This window comes from Chrysochloris asiatica, unplaced genomic scaffold, assembly GCF_000296735.1.
Source record: "Chrysochloris asiatica unplaced genomic scaffold, ChrAsi1.0 scaffold00245, whole genome shotgun sequence".
In the NCBI taxonomy this organism is placed as follows: Eukaryota; Metazoa; Chordata; class Mammalia; order Afrosoricida; family Chrysochloridae; genus Chrysochloris; species Chrysochloris asiatica.
Window position 1 is genome coordinate 3,009,610 of NW_006408763.1, and position 18,503 is coordinate 3,028,112.

Genomic DNA, 18,503 nt, shown 5'->3' on the forward strand with positions numbered 1-18,503 from the left:
GAAAAATCTTAAATTTTACATGGCCCAGAAAGGACAGTTTAAGACATTTCCTGCATGTAAGCTCCACCCTTCTCTGAGCAGTTTTACAACCATCTTTAACCCTGTCAGAATAACAGCCTTTGTTATGGGTGGGCCTAAAGGTGCTCTACTCCTCCTAAGGTTCTTTTCCTTTCTCCTAGTCTGACATTTCTTCTGAGACTACAGGCCAGAACTGAGTGGAGAATGGTGGTAGATTTTCAAAGCAAGGATGAGCATGTGAGTGCTTTCCCTTGGTGTTCTGATACCATTAAGTACCATGTACCAGGCCTGGAACTAGAGGAGAGAAGCTTTCTTAATTCTCAGAACCTGAAACTCTGGGGCTCCTAGCTAGTATCAACAGAGAGATAACATATACATGCCTGTTCTCTGTTTATCACTTGCAAGTGCAAGTCCCCCTCACCAACCCTAGCCCGTTTTGCTTTTTTTTTCTTTATTGGTAAAAAAAAAAAAAAAATCAAATTTCACCTTCTAAGAATACACCAAAGACACACAGACATTCCTTCAACTGAATGGAGCTTCCTCCTAGCTAACTGTCCCAGGAATGCAGCACAGCCTAGCAAATGTTTAAAATCACGTCCTGTTCTATCTTCTGTTTTCCAGAAAAGTGTCATTACTGTCAACTATTTCACAAGATAAATAAACCTATGAATGAAATATATCCTCCACCCTTTCCCAATGAAAACATTCTAGGACTGAGTTGCTTCCTTCCTTCCTCCTCCCTCCTCAAAGGAACATTAGTGGCACCAAGAAGAGTTAAAATAAGAAACATACACGGTCTGCGAAGGCTACTTTTTCACAGCACTATAACCAATTCCTGGCCTATAGCTGATTCCAAGGGCTTCCAAACGGAAGGAGTTCTGTTTCCAGTTATGAATCCTTTTTTCATGTGTAAGCCCTGAGACACCGCCGCCTAGGCCTGCTGGCGGAGTTGGGACGCCAAAGGCTGCTGGGGCCAGGAAGCTGCAGGCGTGCGGTGGGGGGAGGGGAGGGTGCTTTAGGACCCTGCCCTCCCTGAAATTACTGGAGTAAAATACTGGATCCATTCAATTATTGAACCTAACATAGACTCTTAAACACCTATAATTGATTCAACTAATCCAATCCATAACATTGGAATGACAATAACGTGCTTTCATTATAAATTACATAGCCCACTAAATTGATGGGAAGGCTGTCTCCCCGAACACAATACATCAAAAGCGTTAAAATTAAGCCTAGGAATCAAAACTGTAATTTACTGAAAGCTTAGGACAAAAAGACGACAAAAAGACCACTCCCTCCTTCCCTTAGCTATTGTTCTACCGGACTGAGTCTCAAACAGTGCACTTTACACCTTTAAGGCTTTGCGTAGGTAAGTGGCTGGGGACTGGGAGGCGGCAGAGACGACCCGGAATCAAATACTTGTATACTAACAGGTTTATTAGCATTAATCTCCCGAGACGCCAAGATAAACTAAAAGATGAGAAAATGTGTATTGCTGCAGGCAGCCGATACCTGACAACCAAGAGAGCCAAAAGTATACCAGTGAGCGCGGGACTCCAAATGGTGGCTTTGCTAGAGCAGAGGAAGTGAGAAACTGACTCTGTAAAAGTAGTGAATGAGGTGCTCGCAGCCAACCAGCGGCTTTGGGGCCGAGTCGAGCCGTGCGGCCGCCAGTCTTCATTAGAGTCACACACCATATGGCACAAATAAAGCCTCAAGGCCGGGCCTTTGGGAGGGGGCTTACCTTGGAGCTGCTTGAATCTACCTTCCAGCTGGTTGTAGTTGTAAGGCACCTGCCCCGTGTACGCCGGCGACAGCGACCCGGAGATGCTAGACGTCCTCTGCAATTCCATTATGCTCAGCGTAACGCCCTGGAGGGCTGCACTAAGGAAATCCCGCACGGATCCCCTCCAAGCCCCATCCAACACGAAGCTGCTTCCGCACGGCTTGGCTCCAGGCCCCGACGAGAAGTGTTGGCCCTTAAGCAAGGCCCATTCCGGTCTGAAAGTCCAGCAGAGTGACCTGATAGGAAGTTGGCCGCAGAGGAGTCCACCTTAGCCCGGCCACGAGTTACCACTCAGGCATCTAATTCCTTGTTGCTTTCTTTCCTTTTGTGGTTCTCGCCTAGAAACTGTAAATAAATTATCGACGAGAGGCAGGAGAAAGGAGGGAGGCGCAAATCCTACTTCAATTTTTTTTTTTTTTTTTTTTTTAAATATGGCCAATCCTAAACATGCCACAGTCGCCGAGCCCGGGAGCTCGCGGGAGTAGCGCACACACCTCCTCCCGGCTGCCCGCGGCGGCCGCCGGTTTGTAATTTAATCAGGTGGTGATGTCACTTGATTAGCATAACAGCATTGTAGAGGAAACGCAGGCAGAGCCACGAGGAGGGGCTTGAGGGAGGCTGTCCGTTCCGCAGCCGACCCGCCGTCCCCGCACTTCCAGCGGCCGCCCCCGCCCACCTAGCTCGGCAGACGCCGGCCGCGGCACGAAGCTGGCCCCGGCCGCGTCGCCGGCCCACGGCCGCAGTGCTACCTTCCCAAACAAAGCTGGTGGAATTACAATCTTTTGTTGAGAGCCTCATGTAACGGAAAAGTCTCCGATTACTATCACATGAAAAAGAGAGCACGTCTGCCGAGTGGCCAGGGAGCGTTAGAAGCCCGCAGGTCCCCGACCCGGGAGGCTCATTCACTATTTAGCGTCTATGGAGATAACGCCGCCACCAGGACCGCGCACCTGGGCGCGCGCGGCGTCCCCAATGCGCGCGCGTCAACCACGCGGCTGTGCCGGGAAACCGGAAAGAAGTACAAACAGTCACTCTGGGCATTGCGCAGGGCCACTGAGAGGGGAGATGTACAGTCAGGCTCGCTGAAGTATCTTTTCAGCGGATTAGGCTGCCATCATGGGATGTTAAACCGAAGGTTATCTCGGGCATCACGACCTTACAGAGTGAGTGGAGTGGAGTACCGATGTGCATGGCATTGTGGGAGAAAGGTACGCAGGTAAAACCCACATTGCAATCTGGTGAGGAGATGAGAAAGAACAGAAAGTATTCCAGGCCTACTTAGATTTGTAAAACATGGCCTCTAAACGTTACATTGCTCCAAATGGATACCTGGTGTGGCGCTGTAGGATCAGAGCACTGATCTTCGAACCACAAGATCGGTAGTTCAAAACCACCAGCTGCTCCTCAAAAATCCTATACAAGGTCAGGTCGCTATGAGTAAGAACCGACTCTATAGCACTTAGCAATAACAACAACAAATGTTAAAAGCTCTCCGCTCTACCTTATCCTATCAATCTCAACCAAAAATAAAATTTCCTATACAGAAAATAGCACTGATCAAAATTACTCTCCGGAAATAACTGACCGGCATATCGTGCCTCCCCCTCCTTTTCCTCACTAAATCAGGGGAACAACAAATTCGAAATTTGGCATTTCCAGCATGGAGCCCTGCAGCAATATTCACTGAAAGAGGTAATTTCATTATTAAAGGATTCCAGTCTTCTAGAAAGAGCCGGGCTTCCACCCCAGGTTTACTTTAATCCCCAGGGCCAGTGTAATTCAAGCAACTGCATCCTGTCGCAGGCTGGAGTTAAACCTCAAGTCTACTCTAAACAACCCCCACTCTTTCCATCCACACAACTGTGGCTTTAATTCATCCAAATTCAGTTTTGTTTTGTTTTTTAAGCTAGGCCCACTGAGGACTTCTCTCTGTGGAGTTGGTTCCAGTTAGCAGTTCAGTGCTTATCCTACAGGGCCTATAAAACAATGTTTCTTATAATCCAAGAGGCAAGGCAATGTCTAAAGCCGTCTAACAAACACAGTTCAACACTGATTGAGAAGGCAGGCAGGAAAACAAACTAGGTTTTGGAGAGAACAGTTGACTTAAGACTCGGAAGACTACAGTTTCAACTCCTGGTCATGCCTCAATCGCCCTATGACCTTAAAAACAAACCCTGGATTCTTTCTAAGCCTCAGCTATCAGATAGGGCTAATTATTTCTACCTCTACAAGGTCACTGTGGGGATGATGGGAAAATTCTCTAAAAACTGGTTAAATACTATTCAGAAATTAAAAGTATATTGTTTCAAAATTCACCTTTCCTTGAATTTCCACATAATGCATCAAGACTACAAGAGAGGAAATTTTCAGATCTTAACTAGTCCCTCTTTACTATTAAACATACTGATGAAGTGACAGGTCTCTAAGTGTCCAGCTATATAGCACAGGAAATGAAACTTGCCAATTTATAGTGCTTTCTTTTAATCTTTAAGCCACTTATGAAGTGAAGAGTGTACGAGTCGCTACTCTTAAGCATCTCTCTTTCAACTTCCCACCAAATCCCACTGTCACTGCATTAATTCACACAAGGTAGAACTATCTCACAGGATTTCTAGAGCTGTAAATCTTTAGGGACACAAACTCCCACATCTCTCCCTCAGAGCAGAAGGTTGGCTAAAACTACTGACCTTTGGGTTAGCAGTCAAGCTCTTAACCACCACACCACCAGGGTTTTTTACGGTACAGGAAAGTATAGGAAATGAGCTTTCTAATTAGTCAGGTTTTTGACATCCACTTTGGTCTTTTCTTCCTTTTGTGTCTTTTATAATGACCTTCTGTTTTCTTGATGTATGACGTTCCTGAAGTCATCTCGCAACTCCTCTCTTGGTCTTAAAGTCAGTTGTGTTCAGTGTGTCAAATCTGTTTTGAAATGCGCTCTAAATTCAAGTGGGATATACTCAAGGTTGTCTTTTGGCTCCTGTGGACTTTTTCAACTTTTCTTCAGCTTCAGCCTGAACTTGCGTATGAACAATTGATGTTCTGTTCCATAGTTGACCCTCGGCCTTGTTTTGGCTGATGATATTGAGCTTCTCCATAGTCTCTTTCCACAGATGTACTCTATTTGATTCCTGTGTATTCCACCTGATAAGGCCCACATGTATAGTCATTGTTTGTATTGTTGAAAAGGGTAATTGCAATGAAGAAGTGGTTGGTCTTGCAAAATTCTATCATACGATCTCCAGTGTCATTTCTACTACCAAGACCATGTTTTCCAACTACCATCCCTCCTCTTTGTTTCCAACTTTTGCAATAAAGAAAAGACCAAAGTGTATGTCAGGAGAGACTCTGAAACTTTCTCTTGAATGTAGAGAAGCTAAAGGGAATGGAAAAAATTTAGAAGAGCAGAACAGGAAATTCCAAAGGATACCTGAAGCAGACAATGTTAAGTATTAGAATGAAATGTGCAAAGACTTCGAGTTAGGAAACCAAAAATGAAGAACACACTTCACATTGCTCAAGCTAAAAGAACTAAAGAAAAAATTCATGTCCCAACTAGAAATACTGAAGGATTCTATAGACAAGTTGGTCATCTGGTGTAGTACCCTAGGATCAGCACTAGACTGCAACCCACAAGGTCTGCAGTTCAAACCTACCAGCTGCTCCTTGGAAACCCTATACAGAGTTGCCATGCGTTGGAACTGACTTGACAGCAACAACAACATGGACAAGTTATACACTGAAGACACTGGCAAAAAACAAGGCTTCAGAAACTGACCCAATACCAGCTGAAATGTTTCCATAAACTGATACAGCACTGGAAAAACTCAGTAGTTTATACCAAGAAATTTGGAAGTCAGCTTGCTACCTGGCTAACCAACTGAAAGAGATCCATATTTGTATCCATTCCAAGAAAGGTCACCCTACAGAAGGTAGACATTATTTAAAAAATGAATATTTCACACAAGTGTAACTTTGCTGAAGATAATTTTTTAAATGGTTGCAGGAGCACACCAACAGGGAGTTGCCCGAAATTCAAGCCAGATTCAAAAGAGACTGTGGAACGAGGGATATCATTACTGATGTCACATGGATCTGGCTGAGAGCACAGAATACCAGAAAGATGTTTACTTGTGTTTTATTGATTATGCAAAGGCATTCGACTATACATGTGATAATAAACTATGGAGAACACTGTGAAGAATGGGAATTCCAGAACACTTCATTGTGCTCATGTGGAACCTATACACAGACCAAGAAGCAATTGTTCATACAGAACAAGGTGATACTGAATAGTTTAAAGTCAGGAAAGGTGTGCGTCAGGGTTGGATCTATTCACCATAGGTATTCACTCTGTATGCTAGACAACTAATCAGAGAAGCTGGATTATATGTAAAATAATGTGGTATCAGGATTAGAGAAAGGCTCATTAACAATCTAATCTGCAACATGCAGGAAACACAGCCATAGTTGCTGACAACGAAGAGGATTTAAAGCATATGGTGATGAAAATGAAAGAATATAGCCTTCAGTATAGATTGCAACTCAATGTAAAGACAACAAAAATCCTCACAACTGGGCCAATAAGTAACACCATGATAGAGAAAAGACAGAAGTTGTCAAGGATTTCATTTTATTTGGGTCCAAAATCAGTGCTGATGGAAGCAGTAGTCAAGAAATCAAATGACGTATTGCATTACAGCAAATCTGCTGCAATATTGCTCATATGCAAGTCAAAGCTGAACACTGAATAATGAAAATAGAGAAGAATTGATGCATTTGAATTTTGGTAGTGGTGGAGAATATTGAAAGTACCATGGCCTACCAGCTGAACAAACAAATCTGTCTTAGAAGTACAGCCAGGGTGTACTCCTTAGAAGGCAGAATGGCAAGACTTCATCTCACATACTGTGGGAATGTTATCAGGAGGGACCAGTCCCTGGAGAAGGACATCATGCTTGGTAAAGCAAAGGGTTAATCCTGGGATAATCTGGGAAGGTACAATGGCAGCAACAATGGGTTCAAAGATAGCACCGAGGATGGTGCAGGATTGGGCATTGTGTTGTGTGTGGGGTTGCTATGACTTGGAGCCAACTCAAAGGCACCTAACAGCAACAATCAGTAACCAGGTTACAATGTGATGAGGGAGATGTTGGGACTAGTGACTGAGTTCCCTCAAAGTCCTTTAGAGGATATGTATTGTGTTTAGGTGCCATCAAGTCAATTCTGACTCCTAGTGATTCCATATAACAAAGCAGAACTGCCCCAGAGAGTTTTCTTGCCTGTGGTGCCATAGGATAAGCACTGGACTTCTAACCCCACGGTTGGCGGTTCAAACTCACCAGCTGCTCCTTGGAAAACCTATATAGGGTTGCTATGAGTTGGAACTGACTCAATGACACTTAACAACAGCAGCAATCTTTATGAAAAGCAGATTGCCACATGTTTCTCCTGTGGAGTCGGTGAGTGTATTTGAATTGGCGGCCTTTCAGTTATCAGCCAAGTGCTTAGCCACTGTACCACCATGACTCCTTGGAGAAATATGTGTGGACCCACATGGTTCTAAAGAACAGAGAAAGCCAGGCAGAATGAACACATGAAAGTACTGGAAAGAAATGTTGAGAGGCTGTTGTTATTGTTAAGTGCCATCGAGTTGATTCCGACCCATAGCAACCCAGTATAGGGTTTCCGAGGAGCAGCTAGTGAGCTTGAACCTCAAACGTTGCAGTTCAAATGGCTTTAGGCTTGGAAGGGTTTAATAACCCCATGGGGGCAGGAGGTGAGAAGTAGGACTCCAGTTGATGTGATGCAGCCAGGCAGGAGTGAAAGAAGGCTTCATTTCCACAACCCAGTGGCCCATATGTCTGCCGCCAACTAAGCAGTTGGAAGGAGGTAAAAGAAGAGTCACTCAGTCTTTATTCATGCAATATTTACTGCGTTCCAACCGTGTGCAAGGCACATTGTTGAATATTGTGTAGGATTCAAAGATGAGTAGGAGAGTGCTGGCAAAAGGCAGGTCAAACATGCAAGCACAAAAATACCTGGAGGAAATGTAAGATAAAGGCCAGCCAGAGGGAAGCCATGAGAGTTGAGAGAAGAAAAGTTCCATCTACCCAGGAAGACAAGTAGGAGAACTACCTCCAAGAAGGACTGGCATTCTGACCAGACCTTTAATCACAGACTATCAAGAGGCTGAAAAGAGGAAAGCCACTTCTTTTAGTGAAGGAGAAACAGTGGAAATAAAAACGCCAACTGTCCAGAGAACAATGAGTTCTGCAGTTTGGCTGGAGTACAAGGGACTACTGAATAGACTCAGTGGCACTGGGTTTTACAGAACTGTTAGGCTAAGGGAAAAGCCATGAGAGGCAGTCTTAGAATTAAGCCTGAGCTGGGAAACAGTGGAGACTTCTACGCCAGAGAGGTCTAAGTGTGGGTTGGGCTCTAGGGATGATTCACCTGGCAGTGGAGGGTTAGAATGAGTAGAAAGGAGAGAGACTGAGACAGCGAGGTTGATTAGGTGGTTATTGCAATTGTCCAGGTCAAAAGACAAACCAGGTTGTAGCAACAGGCATGAAAAGGAATGGGCAGATGCCAAAACTCATCCACAGGTCTTTGGTAACTATGTGGTAAGTTCAATGGAGAAGATGGAAGGAGAGAGGACTCTGGGGTTTTGATAGCTATTTAGGGGCAGAATCTGAACTACCTGTAACGCCTTCAGGTGACATGCCCACAAAACAGTCAGGGATGTGAATCTAAAGCTTCAGGGACCCAGTAGTAAGAGTGGACATAGGATTTGAATTAAATCTAGGACAAGAAATCCTGGTGGCACAGGGGTTAAGCACTCTGCTGTTAACAGAAAGACTGTTGGAACCCACCAGAAACTAGGTGGAAGTGGGACACAGCTGTGGCAATCTCCTTCCGTAAAGATTTCAGCCTTGGAAATCCTATGAGTAGCTCCATTCTGCCCTGTACAGTCCCTGTGAGTTTGAAGTGACAGAACAACAATGGAGTTTTACATTTAGGAATGGAACTAAGAGGTAAAAGACTAAGCCCCAAGTTCTAGGAAAGGCTGAGGTTTGGAGTAAACCTTTAGGAGGGGGAAAAAATTACGGAGAAGACAGTAAAGTAGTTACAAACAACGGCCAAGAGTGAGCTGTCTTCTACAAACCAAGGAGAGAGTGAAGAAACTAGAAGTCAGAGAAAGGACTCTCTGGGGTGCAAATCAGGAGGTCAGCTGAGTACTAAAAGCAGAAGGCTGGTTATAGAGTTAGCGAAGAAGGGGGATAGGTGAAAAGGAGTTAGAAGTAGATGGAAGGTAACACTATCATGAACAGGAATTACAGGGACAAGGGAAGCGGATGTGGGCAAAGTCCAGCTGAGCTGATACGGTTTCAGCCCTGATCTGGGACAGGAAGAGGTCAGTGGGACAAGGTAGGTGTGGAACAGTCAGGCTTACCCATGAGGAGGGTCACTTTACTTCAGAGACAGGAGGGGAAGGACAGGGACATTCTGCAGAAGGAAAGAAGGAATTCACAGGTGTTTGCCCAGCTCTATCTCAATACCCCATCAACCACTCCTCGGAAACCCCAAGCAGACTCACTATGAGTGTAAACTGAAGTTTAACAACAACAAAAACATCTTAATAAAGCAAGACACAGGTATCCTATTCACAGCTTTATTTATAGTGTTAGGATGAAGGGTTCTGAACACACCTAGCATAGTGGTTACCAATCAGGCTACTAATCTCACGGTCAGCAGTTCTAAACTACCAGCTGTTCCACGGGAGAAAGATGAGTCTTTCTACTCTCGTAAAGATATACAGCCTAGGAAACCCTATACAGGGTCGCTATGAGTCAGAACTGACTCCACGGCATATAACAACAACAGCAACATGGCAGAAACAGAAGGTCGCTTTCAGTGGCTTAACAGTCAGCCACGGTTCCTGTGGAAATAGTTCCTCAATTTTTCCCCTCTCCTCAATCTTTCCTGATGGGAAAAACTACTGCCTTGACCCAAACCATGAATATCAACATATGCAGGTAGCTCTGATCAAGTTATGCCTGCCTTTGGGCCACATCAAGAATTCCGTGGCAGGATGAAAGATGATCACAACTGAGTTTGTCAGTCAGTTGTGAGTCTGGGACAAAAGCCACTGAAGCACTTATCTGCCATCTTTGTGATGCCATAAAAGTAAATAAAACAAGATCCTAATGGTTATTTGTGTACAAAACAAATTTGAAGCGGTGTGGTGTCATAGAAAGACCCAACTCCAGAGTAAGGCACTGAGGCGAGGCTCACTTTAACTTCTGAGTACCAACAAGAGGCTGTGGAATCCTGATCTAAAAAGCAAAGAGATTGGAATCTATAATCCTAAAAGTACATTAAATGGTCATGATAAACATATAACATCACATTATCACAGCACTTTGTAGGTTTTTTTATTTTAACTTTTTATTGTGAATTGAGTGAAGGTTTATAAAGCAGATCATCAGTTTTACATTCAGCAAACTATTTACTTTGCTTAATTACAGTGATTGCAAGCCCCTCCATGTGCCATCAGCTAACAGTATTCACTTCTATTTCCTTGAACTCTTGCACTCCTTCCTGTTTCTCCTGCTGCCTTCATCTTTCCTCTGCCAACCTCCCTCTGGTATACTGCCTTCACCATCACCCACATTAACATGTGTCTACCCAGGAGCTCTGGTAGCGTAGTGGTTACGAATCGGGCTGCGAACCTTAAGGTCAGCGGTTCGAAACTAACAGCCGCTCCGCAGGAGAAGGATGAGGCTTTCTACTCCCGTAAGGATTTACACCCTCGGAAACCCTGTACAGGGTCGCTATGGGTCGGAACCGACTCGACGGCACTTAACAACAACAACAACAACAACCCTCTAGCCCGTGAATAATTCCCTCCCTCCACCACCCCCACCTCTCATCATAGAATGCTTCATTTAGCAAGAAAATACTATCTTAACTTTTTACAACAGTGGCCTCACACAATATTTGTCCTTTTGTGATTGACCAAGTTTTGCTCAGTAGCTAAATTCTTGCCCAAATACCTTCTAAATTGACTAACCTGTGAGGTAAGTATTTTTTTCTCTCCCTTTTGCTAACAAGGCAGCTGAGGTCCAGAGAGAGCCAGTGCTTTGCCCAACAGAACCTCACACCAACCATATTCCTCCTCCTCACATTTTCAACTACACCTCTGCTATATCTCCTATGTGCTCAGAATCTACCCAACTTATTAAGAATCGCTATACTTCTCAACCCCCCTCCCTCATCACCCTCACCACCACCAATAAATGGTACAAAATAAGGCTCCTCAGGAGTCTCTACAACTTTCATTTTGGGTCAGGATGAGACACAGAAGTTACACCTCTGAGGGTTCTATTGTTGTGAATGGCTTTGGTTTTGTTTGCTTTTCTTCTGTGTCTCATACTCCATGAGCCTGTACACTTAAGATTCTGGATGTGAAATGGGAACATGAAGGGGTAAAGATTAAGTCCTTTCTGTAGTCTTAGTGGAGAAAAAACCAGATGAATGCTTTTCCTGCATCCAACAGTAAACTTGAAAGGGTAAATTTTGGTGTCCATTTCCTGAACATCCAAACATTAGCATGATTGAAAATGTCTGGGAGAGGACAGCAAAAATGCTAAACTGTGATGGGCTTTGTTTACAACCCAGAGCTGGGGAAGAAGCAGTGGGAACAGGGAGGGACAGAAAACGTTACACATATTAACTGTTCAGTCAAATTCTTTCCTGCTTCTACTACCATTTCCAGATCTGCCTTTTCTCTTCTTCCTTCAGCCCTGTCAAAATCGCTTGACAGCTAGACCACTACGGCCAATTTCTTTATAAGAGGTTGAAATAATATTGTGAAAATAATCCTCTTCCACTAGTGTGGCCAGACAGAGGAGCATTTACACTTCACAGACACGTTCCTTCTGTCTTATCTCTCTGGCCCACCTACTCCCTCCCTTCCAGGAGCCTCCTGTCCCCTCTCCAAGTCTTCAGTCTATAACCGCAACCAGCTTTCTCTCTCTACCACTTAATGCCTACAGTGCCTCCCATCCCTTAGCTACCTACTTACAACCTCCCATTCTCCCCAAAGCTTACTTTTCAGTGTGTATCCTCTCTTCAAAACCCTTCTCATTTTCAATGGAAATTTTCCCACTTACCCTGTCACAGGGTCGCTATGGGTCGGAACCGACTCGATGGCACTTAACAACAACAACAACCACCACCACCAGAAAATGCAATCATCCAAACATACCAACATGAAATCCAGGGAAAAGCAAGAAAACAAAAGAAATCATTTGAAGCTACTTTTCCACCCTAAAAGACTAATTTTCAAAACAACTCCCTGTGTAATACATCACTGACAGGAGCATTGGTGCCACCCTCCCATAAAGCGTCCTTTCTCCCCAATAGCACCCAGAGCTCACAGACCCACAGCCTGGGAAGCTGCAACAGTCACCAGCACCTCCCTCTCCCTCACAACCCACCCAACTCCTAGAAGATCAGGGACCAGATCACCTGAGACTTACTCCTGGATCACTGTCCATGTGAACATTTGTGTCAAGGGTTCAGAAACGCAAAGAAAGTTGAGGAGGGAAGGTGGTCCTTAGCAGATTGAATAGCAAATGAGATGACCTGTCCACTTTCTAACTATGTGATGCTCTGGGACTGAAAAGAGGGTATAATAATGGGATGACTTCATAGCATCAGTCTAGAAATTGAGATAAATATTTATAAATATTTTAGGATAATCCTGGCAGCTGCAAGTGCTAGTCTTCAAACTCTTCATAAAAAACATTTCAAATATTAGAGGGAACTGTATAGCGCCTGCTCCACATTCTGTCCCACCATCAGCCATCCCTTACTTCACACCAATGAGGATACCATTTGCGTCACATGGAACCACTGACCACAGGCTGGGGACCAGAGTGGTCACTGCTTTGAATTTTTGGACAAGGACAGTTCTGAGTAGCAGAACCAGTCCTCTACCTGGGAGGTATTCTCACACCCCAGAAGTCCTAATATATTCCAGTCTTTTCTCTTTAATCCCATAATACACCAGGAAAGGCATATTCAAGATCCTATTTTCTAGATATAAGAGCAGTAACAGCTCAGATAATGAGCACACAATGCTTGCTGTTGTTAGACACCATCGAGTTGGTGCCGACTCACAGCGACCTTATGCACAGCAGAAAGAAACACTGCCCAATCCTGGGCCAACCTCACTAGTGTTGCCACGCTTGAGCCCATTGATGCTGCCACTTGGCCAATGCATCTCATTGGGGGTCTTCCTCTTTTTCTCTGACCCTCCACCTTACCAAACATGATATCCTTCTTCAGCGACTGGTTCATCCTGACAATATGTCCGAAGTATGGAGCACACTGGCTCACTTTTTCCAAAATGGATCTATTGGTTCTTTTGGCAGCCCATGGCACTTTCAATATTCTCCTCCAACACCATAATCAAAAGCATCAATTCTTCTGTGGTCTTCCTTATTTACTATCCAACTTTCACATGCATATGAGGTTTACAAAAACACTATGGCTTGGGTCAGGCACACCTTAGCTGACATCTTTGCTTTTCAACACTTTCAAAACATCTTGTGCAACAGATTTTCCTAATGCAATACGTCATTTGATTTTTTGACTGCTGCTAGTTGACCCAAGAAGAATGAAGTCCTTGACAACTTCAATCTTTTCTCCACTGATTTAAAAATGTTGTTTATTGGTCCAGTGTTAAGGATTTTTGTTTTCTTGACATTGAGATGTAATCCATACCGAAGGCTGTGCTCTTTGATCTTCATCAGTAAATGTTTTAAGTCCTCCTCACTTTCAGCAAGCAAGGTTGTATCATCTGCATATTGTTAATGAGTCTTCCTCCAATCCTGATGCCACGTTTTTCTTCATATAACCCAGCTTCTCATATTATCTGCTCAGCATACAGGTTGAATAAGTATGGTGAAAGAATACAACCCTGTCATATACCTTTCTTAATTTTAAAACAGCCAATGTTTCCATGTTCTGTTCCAACAACTGCCTCTTGGTCCAGGTACAGATTCCTCATGCGCAATTAAATGTTCAGAATACTCATACTTCGCAATATTATCCATAGCTTGTCATGATCCACACAATGCTTACTAGGAAAGAAATTATAAAGGGTCTATGTTTTTTAAAAGGCCAATGTTTGTTTCAGGTGGGACTCTCAGATTTGACACTTCAGAACTAAGACTAAATAGGAAAAAAAAAAAAAAATCAATATATAGGGGAAATGGCTAACGGTATTTTCTTAACCCCAGCTTACTTGTACAGTACGGCAGAAAAGACTAGAGATGGGCTGCTGTCTTTGTTCCTTGGAGGATATGGGTCTTTGTGTGTCTACACACACACCCGTGCGCCTGCCTACATGTACACACATCACAAAATCATCCAGTCATAAATGGCTAAATCTGAAACACCAAGGTCAATCTAAATTTTGTTCCTATCCCTGTCCTTGTTTCTGGTCCAACTAGCTATGTCAGAACAGAACACAAAGCACCTTCTGAGAGACAGAAAAATGGCAAGGAAGGTGTACTCAGAACAAGCACACCCAGGGTCCTGGGGAAAGAATGCAGTTTATTGAATCTTTCACCCTAGCCAACCCTTTTCCCTGGATTCTTATCTGCTAGCTGCATATTCAGAGGCTCTAGTAAGGGCAAAATTATGCCCTAGTGCAGGGGCCCCACCTTTGGCAAACAGGTGTTGCTATGTCTGTGAAGGTTAACACTAGCCAGAGCCATAACTGGCTCCTCTACAGGAAAGTGGTTTACAGCAAAAGAACATCTGAGGAATGCAACTGGGGCCAGGCCTGGTCTTGCCCAGAATTTCTAGATTTGCATCCCATTGCCAACATCCAGGGAAAAGGTGGCCACACGCAGGTGTTCAGAGTCACCAAGCCAGAGTGCTACCAGGGGGCAGACCAGGCAGTGAGAAGACACTAGTTCTTGGGAGCACCAGTCGTGGGAAAGAAACAAGAAAGGAGGAAATGTAAGTCTACTCTTTGTAAAATAGGCCTTTGGGCCCTGCCCTCCAATATTCACACCCATGGTTCCCTTTTCCAGGAGCTTAATATATAAACCTACTGAAATGAACAGAGGTGAGAAGAGCAGGCAACTGGACAGGGAAGGAGAAACAGGAAGCTGTGGGCATGTAAATCTCATCAGCTCTGTTCTAGAGGGCAAAAGTCAACCTGTCCAACCTTTTCTCAGTCCCACCCAAGAGCACAGACCATCTGAGGGACCCAGGAGGCTATAAGCTGTGAATTCTTTTCTGCAGGCACACACACACAAATCCATGTAGCAAGTGCTGGTTGGAGACAGTTATAGCAAGTGCCATTCTGGAACGGATCCACAACTGCACTTCTCTGCTGGGCTGAAGAAAGCACAGAGCAGAGAAAGGCGGGGAGCGGAGTTTCTTCCACACAAATGCTCTCTGTTGCCATGCCATTTTCTCTGTGCAATTGTAGTGGGCTTCTAACCAAATCCCTCCCAGTATGTTCCATTATTGGGGGGTAGGTGTGTGTGTTACATCTTGCTCTTTGAAGAACAGGCCCCGACTACCCAGTGGCAGGGACACATGGAACAATGAGTTCAGGCGGCCCTGGCACGTTAAGATGTGAAATACTTGGAAGGTGCAGTCATTCCTTCCTCCTCAGGACCTGAGCCTCTGCAGATCTCTCATTAAGATAGCTGAGGCCTTCTTCCCACAGGACTTAGCTAGGCAGCCCCTCAATGGACCCAGGCGCTGGGTCATTCATGCACTGCTTGGTCCCTCTGAAGTGCCAGCTGCCCATTAACTGGGAGATAGTCTCCAAGCTCACTGAAAAAAAAAATTTTTTTCTTTTTTCTACTCTTGCTCTGGTGACCTTATTTCAGAAGCATATATTCTTTCCCTCTTCCCCCATTTCAAACCAGGTAATTTCCTACTGGACCAGAGTGTACCCAACTTTTATTCTTACTGAGGAGGATGGGAACCCAGGCCCATGAGTGGGGTGGGAAGCATGTGATGTCCTTGAGCAGATGCATGGTCAGGATGTCATTCCCCTACTCAGAATGCTAGATGACATGGGTAAGCCACCAAACAAGAATGCCTGACCCAGGACAGATGCTCAACAAATGTCAGTTCCCTGATTCTACCCTGGTGGAGTGGCTCACTTCGTCCCCTACCTGTCCCTGGGCTCCAGCCAAACTGATCCACATACCATCATATGTCTTGGGCTTTCCCATCTCCATACCTCTTCTTTGGGTGCTCCCCTTTCCTCCTAGTCTAAAATCTGCCCCCGTCCCCTGGATTATTCCAATGGATTATCCCAGCTGAATGGCGGCTCCTTTTTGGAAACCTTGTATCAGTGTCGTTAGTTCCCCTTCCCTGGCAATGATCATACATGCCTTACAGTATTTATCATTTCTTGTGCACAGTGAGATTATCAGCCTAATTAGAATAATGGAGTGTACACCAGTTACAGACTCAAGAGAAGTGAAGAGTAGACTCCAGCTCAGTTCTCAACACTGACACACTCTGACCTTGAGCTGGACCCTTAGCTTTTCGGATGCTTTCCCTAAAAACTGAGAGACCTGAAAGAAAATCTCTAGGATTTTTTGGATATAATGTTCTTATAAACAGATCATAAACCGTTGTTTTTTAGGTTTTTTTTTTTTAATGTTTTACTGTGAATTATGTGATAGTTTACAAGAGGGAATATTAGTTTTACATTCATTCTATCATATATCGTTTCATTGCCATGGTTACAATTCCTTCCATGCATCATCAACTACAAGCCTGCCCACTGGTCGTCAGCACACAGACCCTCTCCCTCTCTGGATCTAAAGTCTCCAGCTGCTCCACCTCTCCACATCATCATCTCTGCTTCCATCTAAGGCATCGCTGCTTCTCTGGGTAGGGTCCTACTATCTGCTCTTCTCCACTGATGGTCCCAGGGACCTCCGCTCCTAGACTGAAAAGTTAATTACTCCCCTCCTTGCTACAACATGTCCACCTTTCCAAACCTCACAATCAGTCCTGATAACAACAATTCACTATTATATCACAAGAGACCTATCTGCATTTCATTTCATCAGCACTGGATGCTACTCACTGGAGATTCTACTTTCCACCACACCCTCTGGATCTAGGTTCCCTCTTGAAAGCTTTGTAAGCCAGTCACTTCTTGCCTTTGTAGCTCCCCTCCCCCCATTTTGGGTAGCCAATGTCCAAGTTGCCCATCCCTGTCTACTCTGTGTGTGAAGGAGGTCATAAACTGTTTTAAGCAGATGTAAATCTTGCACAACCTTCTACCCCAGCCCAGTATCCTCTAATAAACAACTGTTCATAAACCATTTAGCCATTTCAGAAGCCTAAACACTGACCAAAGCAAAGGGTCTATGAGGAAGTGGTACTACAGGGTAAAGGACAGAGACTATTCCACTTTATGTGACATCCCCTAGTTTGGACCAAATTCACAATTTAAAGACGATCGCTAGAACTCCGAACAGGTCCTTAAACATTCACCTGCCTAAGTTCACTACTGCATTGTACAGATGAGAGAAGTGAGGCACAGAGGTTAAGCAACATGCCCTGAGATACAGCGTGAATTGCTGCTATACCACAGATTCGAAAGTGGGCCTTCTAAGCTTTGGCTACCTCTATTTAATTTCTAGGGCAAACCTGAAGAACCAGGGAAGTAAGGATAAAATGAGCACCATGCCATTTCTCTTGGCTCTCTGTCAATGAAGTGGGCCCAAGGCATGACATCAGAGAAAGCTCATCCTAGTCCCTCTCCCACCTCACCGTCCAGTGTCCAACACCCAAAGTGAAGTAAAAAGGCTAAGATGGCTTTCAGTGTTCTCTGATGTCCAATCTGCCCAGCTCAGAAAGGAATGCCCAGACTGTGGTTCTGGCATCTTCTAGCTAGTCCCCCAGCTCAGCCCAGAACAAAATACACAATGGACCCCAATAAACGTGGCTGTTCAAGATTCTTTCTCTTCACTGCCTTCCCCGCCCCCCCACTACCCCCCAACTTGTCTCACAGAATTGGCCTGCTAACCTCAAGGTCAGTAGTTTGAGACTACCAGCCATTCCATGGGAGAAATATGAGGCTTTCTGCTCCCATAAAGATTTACAGCCTCTGAAACCCTATGCAGGATCGCTATGAGTCAGAACCAACTACATGGCACACCACCATTACCACCACAATTATAATGTCCTGAGGGCACAGCTTCCCCAGGAAGTATTTTAAAACAAATGAAAGAAGCACCTGACTACTCACTACTACTAGACTTGTGGGTGTGCTGTGGCTCTGTAGATAAGCACTGTACTGCCAACCAAAAGGTTAGAGGTTCGAGCCCACAAACTACTCTGTGGGAAAAAGATGAGGCTTTCTGTGCCCAGAAAGATTTACAGCCTTGGAAACCCTATATTAGGTTCTCAATGAATTGGAACTGACTCATTGGCACATAACAGCAATAATTTTACTGGCAGGTGAGGAATGAACTGAGAGGAGAGAGACACTAAGCCTTTTCCCTATTACTTGCCAAACCCATCTGTACCCACCACCTCTCCACTCAACCTTTTATCACTAGATTTTTTTTTCCAAGTGTCTATTTTATAATGGTATGCCAGGGAAACCAAGATTCAAAAGACAGTCAAG

At 44.5% G+C, this 18,503-nt stretch overlaps 1 protein-coding gene across 2 annotated transcripts in view; it reads right to left on the bottom strand.

The window, feature by feature from the left end:
• Positions 1–18,503, bottom strand: part of SPTBN1 (spectrin, beta, non-erythrocytic 1) — a 276,936-nt gene that overhangs the window by 133,997 nt on the left and 124,436 nt on the right. Inside the window, exon 1 of one of the 2 annotated variants that reach the window (XM_006873536.1) lies at positions 1,766–2,302. The exons of the other annotated variant lie outside the window; for it this stretch is intronic. Coding sequence (XP_006873598.1) covers positions 1,766–1,874 — 109 coding nt within the window. The 5' untranslated portion in view covers positions 1,875–2,302. Of the gene's footprint in view, positions 1–1,765; positions 2,303–18,503 lie in introns of those variants that run through there. 2 annotated transcript variants of the gene reach the window in all.